This window comes from Oreochromis niloticus, linkage group LG6 (genome assembly GCF_001858045.2).
Source record: "Oreochromis niloticus isolate F11D_XX linkage group LG6, O_niloticus_UMD_NMBU, whole genome shotgun sequence".
NCBI classification, from domain to species: Eukaryota; Metazoa; Chordata; class Actinopteri; order Cichliformes; family Cichlidae; genus Oreochromis; species Oreochromis niloticus.
In genome coordinates this window covers 23220448-23231108 of record NC_031971.2, presented here as the reverse complement: position 1 = coordinate 23231108, position 10661 = coordinate 23220448, and the positions used below count along the sequence as shown (strand labels likewise).

Below are 10661 nucleotides of genomic sequence, written 5' to 3'. Positions count from 1 at the left end.
TCTCTGTTAATCCAGGGGTGGGTAGCGGGACATCCAACCCCGTGAAGAAAATATGTTGCAGACTGCTGTTTCACCCCCTCTACTGTCTTGAAGAATCTCCCCATATCAGAGGGTAACAGGATGAGCGTCTGCTGACACACTTTGTCTGGGTCTTCCACGGTATGACTGCTGTCCCATGTGCTCACCCTGTCTCAGTTCCATCTAACTTCTTTTGCATTTGTCTCTCTCTCAACCTCACAAATGAACCATTTATGTATTTTTGATATCGCAGACATCGTCATATTCCAAATCCTGTGAGCTGCTTTGTGTTGCTTTGATTTGATATGATATGTTTTGTAATTATAGTTTGCATGCCAATTTATTTCCAAATAAAGGCCAAGGAAAATATTAGAAGACAACATCGGTTTGGTATGAGATGTTATGCTTGTGCATAAATATCTTTCTAAAGTACAACAGTGAAGATGTGTTTGCATATTGAGGCTTGTGGTGGTGTGTTCGCAGACACAAAAGATAACAAAAAAACTGATTGAAATCTAAAAAAATAATGATAATAATTTTAGAGCTCTCCAAAAGTTGAATCTGTTCATCTGGACGTAGCGTTTTGTGGGAGAAACGTTTCGTCACTCATCCAAGTGACTTCTTCAGTCTCAGCTGACTGCAGGTTCCCCCAAACCTTATAAACAGTACATTTGCATAATGACTGAAACCAGCCCACTGAAGGAACAATGGGCTGTGAGGTCAGTTCCTTAATCATAATTATGCAAATTCCCATGACCATTGATCAACAATCACTGACCAAAACCCACTGATCAAAGAACACTGATCAATAATTTTAGAGAGTAATTTAAATGATTTCAAGGATTAGTCTAAATCAACAATTAAAGAAAAGGCAAAGGAAGTATACTCTCTAAAGACATTCAACAGAGCAATAGTATGAAAAGATATTTTTTATTTAAAAAATTTAGTTTCCTATAATAAGCGCTGTAATTTATACAAATCTGACAAAATCATCAAAATTCATTACTCTTTTTCTAGATACTTTGTTAGTTTTACTTCTAAAGTTATTTACATGCAACTGTCACCAAAACTACAATTTAAGGAAAGCATAAAGAACAATTAAAACTAAAAAGTAAAATGTAATAATGAGTAACTCTGTTGAGTTACAAATAATTAAAACAGATTATGTATATAATTTTCAGTGGAAGACAGTGTTTTCTCCATCTTGAATCCGTCTAAAGATTTTTATGTCCATTTCGAGCCTGGAACCAGACTTGTGTTAAACACAAATCTTCATCCTGAGGAACAATTTGACATTTAGAATCATAACTTCTTCTGATATTAAGTAATTACTTAAATGAATACTGCAATCATTAGAACGATATGTAATTAAAAAAAAAAGACATTCTGTTTGAATGTCATATGCCATTAAAAAATTACTGACACATGATTTGTGTTTATCAGTGTTGTGTGTAATGTATTACAAACTAATACACTGTTATAATCACATTATAGTTAGGGATGTGAATTGATAAGAATTTAGCAATTCTGATTCCATTATTGATATCCCTTATCAATTTCATTCCTTATCTATAACAACCCATTTGTGTTGTTATAGGCTCCACTTTGAGAGCCAGCACCATCAGTAAGCAGCATATCAAAGACATTACATTTGTGCAACTTATTCATGCTGTGTGGACTAATGTCTGTGAATGTTGCAGGTATTTCCCCTCTTTGTTGTGATCAGTGTTGCAGTCATTCCTCTAATGAAATTGTGTATTACACATATTGCACAAAGCACTCTTCTTAAAAGTAATGCAGTGCATTACTTAATTACTGCCAGGAGAAATTAATTTATTACATTACTCTTGCATTTCTCATATTAGTGGTCATTTAACAATATAAACCTACGAGCTACAGCCCCACACACAAAATACAAGTTCTTGTGCTAATGAGGACACACAATTGATCTTTCTCTTAGTTTTTAGGTATGAACCCAAAGCTGACAGCACATAGCAAAGTTGAAAACAAGCACAAACAGACTTGATTCTGTTGAAACATGAACAGGTAGAAATGGAGGCTTCAGCCTGACTGGTAATCACTTCCTTTGTTATCTGTTGAAGTTCAGGGTCTGGCTGTTTTGCTGGGGTCAGCACTCATTATGTGTGCCTATGCCAAGAGGCACACATATTACTATTCCTCGGATTTATTATTATTATTATTATTTTAGCGAATCTCGCCCCGCAGTTTTGAGACAAGCTTCATATATGTTACCTCATTTTGTGCGGCCGGATCTGGAATGGTGTGCTATGACTTTTGGTGTTTATGAATTTTATAGTTTTTTAAATATTAATATTTTAGTGAAAATTTTCCCGCGCTCCTCTGCTGAACAGTTTTGACATTAGGGTTACATATGTTAGATCATTTTGTGCGGCTGGAGCTGGACTATTATGTCATGACTTTTGGTGTTTATGACTTTTATAGTTTTTTAAATATTAATATTTTAGTGCAAATTTAGGCCAATTCATCTTTTGGCGCCAAATAAACAGACTTCATTTGTGGTGTGTTGGCGCCATCTTTTGGTCCCATTGAAACAAATTTCAAACTTCATTTGTGGTGTGTTGGCTCTCTCTAGTGGTATGCCGGGAGTGGTACAGCCTGTCTACCCTTATTTGGATACCGTAATGATGACAATATCAATGGCGCGCACAGCCTCGCTGCTTTCAGGAACCATTGGAGGCTTTAAGGTTGCGCGAACCATTGAATAGTTACGGTAAACACAATGGCTTCTATGCTTGGTGGAAAACTCCATATCCCACAATTCATAGCACACCTCTGCCGAGTTAAACAATGGCGGCCACCACTTCGTTTTATATGTCTTTTATTAGTGTTTCTAGGTCACAAAATAAACTTTTAAGATATTTTCAGGCGAGAATGTAGGTGTGTAAACTTCAAATATCTGCTTGTTTTATCAAGACATCCCATTATTAGCGACAGTGCTCTGACGACCTCGGTCCTGCCTGACAGCTAGCCGGCTACCTAGCTAGCTGCCGCACTTGGCTGCAAATGGACAGCGAGGGGACTCTCTCTCTCCTTTCACCTCCCCGGTCTCTCGCAAATGCTCGCACAGAATCGGAGTTACAGCTGGATGTGGAAAAAATAACTGAGTTGTTTGGTGGTGCTATAATGCGGAGCTACAACAGTGGGCAGCTATCCACCGGTGTATGACAGAAAGGACATGCCGCGACCGCCGATCGACCGGTGTTTGCTAACGCGGAGGTCAATCGTGGATCAGGGAAAGCGAAGGCAGGAGCGTGAGGTGAACTGAATTTCAGGTAAGAAGTTATGATCTGCACTCTATTTGGGTCAGATATAAACCGAGTTTAGGTGTAGTTTATTTAGCAGCAGTTCTCTTATGTGTTGCTGATAGCCGGCTAGCTAGCTAGCGCCGCTAGCATAGTTAGCTAGCACCGCTAGCGACCCTTCGTGAAAAAGCACCCAGGCTTGGCTTATATTGAGGCGGGTGAAACTCGTGTCAGCACCCGGTCGCTCGCCGACAGTATGTGTTTTAGCTGGACTTTCGTTTATATGGGCCGATGATGCTGGAAACCGAAGGCAGGAGTGTGAGGTGAACTGAATTTCAGGTAAGAAGTTATGAACTGCACTCTATTTGGGTCAGATATAAACCGAGTTTAGGTGTAATTTATTTTCGTTGACCTTTTACAATCGTACTGCCACGGGAGTTTATATACAGCTGTGTGCGCACTAAGTTACTGACGTTGGACTTTATTTTATTCATTAGGGTTAGTTCATAGAGTTGCCGTGCTGTACAAACGGAATCGTCCCACATTCAGAGAAAACATTATGATTTATTCTGTCGTTACGAAGCCTCCCCTGTCATTCTCTCGCGTGTTGAAACGTCAATCATGAAACTGATCAATGATCGGCTGTTCGCTCTTATTTATCGCACTAAACAACAGCAGCACGTTTAAGCTTGATCAGCTGTTGTTAGAATTCTTTTGATTTTAATTTCTAGTATCAGCTGATGTTTGCTGGAGCATGAAGATGAAATCAGGAGATGTCCTTACTGAATCATCAGAGCTGAACTGGTGATGGAGAAACAGGTTTACACTTTAGGTGACATGAATGAGTTGAAGGGAAGTTATGAGTTGTTTCTGAGAGACAAAGACCAAGCTCCTTTTTTGTGTAGCTGACAGCTGGTAACTGTGCAGGGGCGGATCTAGCAAAGCTTTTACCGGGGGGGGGCAGCTAGGGCATTAACAGAGAAAGGTGGACACAAAGATATACTTTTCTTTCTTACTCTCATATAAAATATTTAGCTTTTATTAAATAGTTATCTGAATCTCACAACCAAAGTTTGTATAATAATACACAAGATTGGCTGTAGACCATTGTTCATATTTCAGAACACTGTGTAAAAATAACAAAAAGCAAAAAGTGAATGCATGTGTGAAAAGTGGTCCATAATGTAATGCTTCAAAGCGTGTTCATGCAAACATTGTCGGGTCTGCCGTGGTACAATGGGACTTCTGCTCATGAACCTGTGTGCACAGCGTCTGCAAATCGGCGCTGTACGAAGTAACTTCATCTTTACACAAAACTGTAAGCTGTCATCTGTGAAGCGTGAGCGGTGTTTGTTTTTACCATAGTTCATGGTGGAGAATGGCTGCTCTTCTGAGTTTTGCTCTCTGTAGCCGTATGAATGGCAAACTACACTGATTACTAACGGCATAGGCACACATAAAATTTCTTCTGAAATTTTCGCTTTCTAGTTTAACTTTAATGTTACTCTGAGATTTTGGCTATCTTAGCACTAGGTAGCGTTGGCATGCTTTCAAAGCACTGAAGTTATGTTATTTGCATAATACAATTGTTTCTGTTCTGGACACAGTTTGCACTTATGCTCCTGCTCTACTGAGAAGAGTTGGTTCTTCTCAATTCCCAAGTATAGTAATGTAATGAATAACTGTACTAAATTCAGTAATCACATGAGTCACATCAGTGATTATCCTCCCTTACATTTGTGGTATAATGAGCTCACTTTAAAGTATGTGGTGGGAAACAATAAATTGTACAGCAGTCTACAAATTTTAAAGAGACTGGATATTTTTATTTCACAAAAGGACAAGCATGTGGTGACAGAGTGGAAACTGTGCCCAGGCCACAACAACGATCCACTGCTGCGAATGCTTTTTGCAAACAGCTTTGTGCTTACACAAAGCCAGTGGCAAATCTTCAAAAACATAATCAAAAACAATGATGAGGAGTCAAGCTTTTAATATGGCTTTTTTTTGTGTAGATACTTATGTTACTGTGCAGAAACTTAAGTCTATTTTATCTTCTTCTCCTATCCTAAAAGAATCTGAATCTAAATCTACATGGTGCAAAACTGTGTTTCATTGTTCTTGTAACAGTGACAATAAAGATCTATTCTATTCTATTTGATCTGTTTTCTAACGCTGTCAGCTTTTTGTTAAATTTTTTTTCCCTCTCCTTTTCTTTTTGTTAAAAGTTATTCACTTGTGTTCATTCCCATTAGGATAGAGATTATGTTAGTGTGTGGGACTGTAGCAGAAGGTTTATATAGTTAACTGCTAGCTATGTGATGCAAAAATATTGTAATGACTAGCTAAAAAAATGTTCTCCATAAATTTGTAATTTTGTACAGTAATTGATGATCTTATAGTAATTGATAATAATGTGTATTACATTACTCTTTTGAATAATGACCTGCACACAGCTGTTTATGCAACAAAAAACCCAAATAAGAAAATGAAGAAGAGAAAGTTCACCTCATTCTGTTTCCTTTGATTGTTGTGATCTAGTCTGTTCTGAAAAAATTGAAGTTCTTTTTCTGCATAAAAAAAAATGCATCATCACACTGGAGCATTCAACAGCAACGGTGCCATTAAGAATTTGCTAATTTAATGGTTGTATATAGTTTTGTGGAGGACTGTGTGTTTGTGTTTGTGTGTGCGTGTGTGTGTGTGTGTTTGAAGGTGAGTCTACACAATATACAATTAGAAAAATTAAATTCTAATAATTAAAATATACAGTACCTGTTTTCCGACAGAACTGATAAATAAAAATAAAGGAAAAAAATGAAATGAGAATAGAAAATCCTGGTGTAAACATCATCAGCCAGGGCACGAGACTGGAACCACAGGTTCCACTGTAGACAGCTCGACGAGTGGAGTCAGGTCGAGTACTGGAGTCAGAGTGAGGATTGGAGTCAGGGCAAGGACTGGAATCAGGGCAAGGCCTCGTGTGACGTGAACCTGCATGAAATATGTAGTGTATTAGATCTACATTTTTACTACAGTCCAGTTATGTATAGTGCTTTGTATAGTGTGTTTAGTTTACACATTATAGAAACACTGTGCAGCTATCCAGTTAAGTACTGACTTTAGTTATTGTACGTCTTAAGTGGCAAGCACACTGCTCTGTTTACTTCATGTAACATGACTTTCAATCACACCTCAATCATCTTTTCTACTCTAAACGGACTATTATTTACAAAAGTAATACCATAATGCACGTACAAACACTTCAAACCAGCAAATAAAATTATAAACACATTAAGAAACATTTTTTTACATCAAGACTTACCTTTGCATTCCCATTTGAAAAAAAATGCAGGTTTAATAATATTAATATCATTTGCAGTTTATTATTTTCCTTTACTTATTTTACTGGATATTAAACATGAGTATTTTTTAACCAAGAAGGTGATGCAAAAAAATGAGCCAAAAACTTGGTGTGCGGTGTGTGCTTAAAAGTTTGAGGAAACTGGACAAGTGCAGGACAAAAGAAGTGGCAGACCTAAAACACTATCTACACCAAATGAACTGCATTTGAAAGTGATTTCCTTAAGAAAATGTTAAAAAACAATCCACCAAGACTTGCAGCTGGAAATGCAGCTGGCCCTTCAGTTGATACATGTATGGTTCACCTAGGCTAGGGGTCGGCAACTTTCAACATCATAAGAGCCAAAATTACACAAGAATTGCACTTAAAATCAGTGACAAAAAAAAAGAAAAAAAAGAGGGATGGGTAAAGATTTTTGTTTATGTCAGAATTAAATACAGTAGATGTAAAGCACAGAAGCAATGTCTTTGTTGAACAGACTTCAGCAGGACAATGTCCCCAAACCTCCAGTCAAAGTCATTAAGAACTATCTTCAGCCTAAAGAAGAACAAGAAGTACTGGAAGTTATGGTATGGCCCCCACAGAGCCCTGATCTCACCATCGAGTGTATGAAGAGACAGAAGGATGTGAGGAAGCCAACATCCACAGAAGATCTGTGGTTAGTTCTCCAACATGTTTGGAACAACCTACCAGCTGAGTTTCTTCAAAAACTGTGTGCAAGTTTACCTAGAAGATTTTTTGCTGTTTTAAAGGCAAAGAGTGGTCACAGCAAATATTGATTTGATTGAGATTTCTCTTTCATTTGTTCATTTACTGCATTTTGTGGATTGATGAAAATAAATGATTAACACTTCCATTTCTGAAAGCGTTCTTTGTTTACAGCATTATTTCCTCACCTGCCTAAAACGTTTTCACAGTACTGTATGCATATATACAACAAACCAACAAAAAAACCCCAATCACTCATGAGTACTTACTGATTAAGATTCTTGTTGCGATACTGGCATATCTGTGGTCATATCTGACCTGAACGCTTGCGTCATCTACCCACTGTTCCTTTTCAGTTCCACAGTAATAGAGGCCCTCATCAGAATCAGAAATATTCATGATCAGCAGATCATAGGATCCAGAAGACTGATTCTTTTTAAAGTGGAAGCGTAATAGAGAATTCACTGAAACTGCTCGGTCACTGATTTTTTTCCATGCATCTTCTTTTAGTTTCAGAACAAGAGGAGGCTGATTTTCATGGGTACAATTTCTGTACCATACAACATATTCCTCAGGTAATACTTCACAGTCACAATTCAGAGTGACGTTCTCTCCTGATCTCACTGTCAAATCCACCACTGATCCAGAAATCCAATGACCTCCTGAAAAACAAACACAATAACAAATTCTAAGTGTTGAGTACAAGAGTTGATCTAGATTTCCAAATAGAGTCGACACATTCATTTAATGTTTTATAATATTAATGTCTAATCTAATTAGTTGTACAAAATATTACCTAAAAGGAGGACAAGAATGACATGAAGGCTGTCCATGTTTGATGATTACCTGCAGTTAAAAGACAGTAAGAATGGTGTGTCTCTCAAATGTCATCGCCTACGCATAACTTGTCCACTAAAGGAAATGCAAGTTGCGATCGGGTGGTGGAGTGGAACCTTTTATTCTGTGGTTGCCCTGTTTTGGTGCAATGTCATGTGATAGTCTGGATGTAAAATTTAGAGTTCTTTTAACATGACAGACTATGTTTCAACATGCTTTTCAGTCTTAGCCATTATAGACATGAACAAGAACATCCAGGGAGTGCATCTTCTCCCAAAGGACGAGAGGTACACACGATTTTTGATGAGCTATGATTTTTTTATTACAACATCCTGACATCAGTCTTTTATGGCATCATTCTGATGTCATAGGGTATCATATTAAAAAGATTAAAAGTTTACTGTACAGTAAATTGATATATTACTTGATATGCATCCTTGAAATTTTATTTAAGGTCAACTTTGACCTTGGGCACTAACAATAAAGGCCAAGGTGAAATGCTTAGCCAGCCTAGATACTCGTGTACCCCAAGGTCTAGCATACTGTGAAGTTTGAAGGCGATCCATTAAAACTTTTATTGATTTTTACATTTGGTGTGTTCTTGACCCAATTTTCACCAAAATTTGAAAAAACAAACAGACAAACAAACAGAACTGGTTATTTTTTTATTAAGATAATAACACAGTGTAATATGTTGTGTATTCTAGTTCATCTATGTGACCATCTAAGTTCATTAAATGATCACTATGTGACAATGTAATTTATTTAGAGAACACATGACAGAAACATTTGGTTTTATCAGCTGTAGGTTACCTTCTGTGTGTCACGCAGGGAGAGGGTTGGGGGAGGTTTACCAAGATCTAGTGTGAGACTTGCACAAATCTCCATGTTACAAACTATTTTCAGTGTACTAGTGTATCCGCTTCATACTGAACAAATCAAGTTGTTAGATGCATATGAAAACAGATGTAAACTTTATCTGACTCGAAACTACTTCTATTACTACTAAAATGTTTCAGTTCGTTTTTTGTTTAATGGACTGTAGATTTACTGCTTTGGCTCAGTCTTACAGCAATGATCGAAAACACTATTTTCCAAAAACAGCATATGAAGCTATCAGCTGGTATATTTAGTGGAGCATTCAACAACTGAAGAGCCACGTTTTTGTCGCGAGTTGGTCAAACTCACTCAGCATAGAGTTAAAATGAGAGTTAAAAAAATTCTAAATATGTCTATAGTGATGGTGATTTCTGTACTTGAAACAACAGAGTGCGTCCCTCTTATCAGAAGTCTGTTCTGTATGTTTTGTTTTAGAATTAAAAAATAAAGATTGAATAAAGTACCGGGTTCACAAAAACATGTTGCATTCTGTCGTCCGAGTAGACATTTGTTTCTGTGGTTTTCCTGTGAGCCTACTGCTCACTACATCGTCTACAATGGTGGGGGTTTGTGAGCACCTTCAACTTGTGAGAGTTTCCAAAAATATGGGGCATGGGTTAAAGCTGAAGTGGAAATTTAAACCGTAGCTTAAAAAAAATCTACAAGAAAAAAAGAGTCTTGTTTTATATTAATTGTGCAGATTTCTGCCAACCAAATGGTAAATGGGGGATTTTTTGAAAAATACATATCATGCATTTTGTCTTGTAGCTGTTAGTAAACAGAATTAAAAGTTTAACCTTTACATCACTCCTACAGATTCCAGACTCACATTTTGATCTGAAAAACTTATGTGTCTTTGCTACACTATGAAGGTAAAAATATCAGTCAATTCAAGAACATAACACAGTGTAGAAATATATGAGGTTTTAATAATCTTTAATATGAATTTTGGTTTTAATATGATTTATATCCTGGTGCTGAACTGCTTGTTTATACTCCACCATCATGGTGATAATCAGCCCCTTTGGTTTGAGATTCCCTTACTTCACCCCTGCCTACCTGCCCGGCTACCTGCCTTTTCTGCTCACCCACGTCTGGAAACCTTGTTCAGGATTTTTCTGTCCAGAATACCAGATTTGACCTCTGCACACCTTCTTCTCTCTGGCACCTCTGGTAGTACTTCTGCTAAGCCCATCCTTAATCTACCTGTTCACTCTCCACTTGGCTATAATTTGGAACAGTATTGTCAACTGCCAACTCCCCCCACGCTTGGCCGGCCTGGTAAAACACTAAGGCAGAATCCAGCTTAATTAAATTAATTAATTAATTAATCAAATTATTAATTAATTAATTTTGACAGAACTCTTGAGACCACCCTTAAGTTGAGACCTGTCGTGTTCCTCATAACCCTGCCCCTTTACACCTGCCTATTCAACAATAAAGTTGGTTTAACTGCTAGCACTGCTCCGAGCATGCTCCTTGACCCCTGCCTGAACTAAACTATAAACATCAGACAGATGGTCTCACATTTCACTCCAAAAGCTCACAAGAATAGAATAGTTTGTTATACA

The 10661-nt window shown here is 37.4% G+C and overlaps 1 protein-coding gene across 2 annotated transcripts; it reads right to left on the bottom strand.

Moving 5' to 3' along the window:
* Positions 1-878: 878 nt before the first annotated feature.
* LOC100708819 (uncharacterized) lies at positions 879-8312 on the bottom strand. Of its 2 annotated transcripts, none has more exons than XR_002062347.2 (5): positions 8221-8307; positions 7644-8036; positions 6078-6296; positions 5811-5872; positions 879-1295 (listed from the first exon to the last, which is right to left on the bottom strand). XR_002062347.2 is itself a non-coding variant. In XM_013275695.3 (5 exons), the coding sequence occupies exons 1-5, from the start codon at positions 8205-8207 to the stop codon at positions 1233-1235; spliced, it is 774 nt and encodes a 257-aa protein (XP_013131149.1). In that variant the 5' UTR covers positions 8208-8312; the 3' UTR covers positions 879-1232. The 2 variants fall into 2 exon arrangements, 1 of the variants encoding a protein (XP_013131149.1); XM_013275695.3 differs by having other exon boundaries at positions 8171-8312.
* Positions 8313-10661: the final 2349 nt, after the last annotated feature.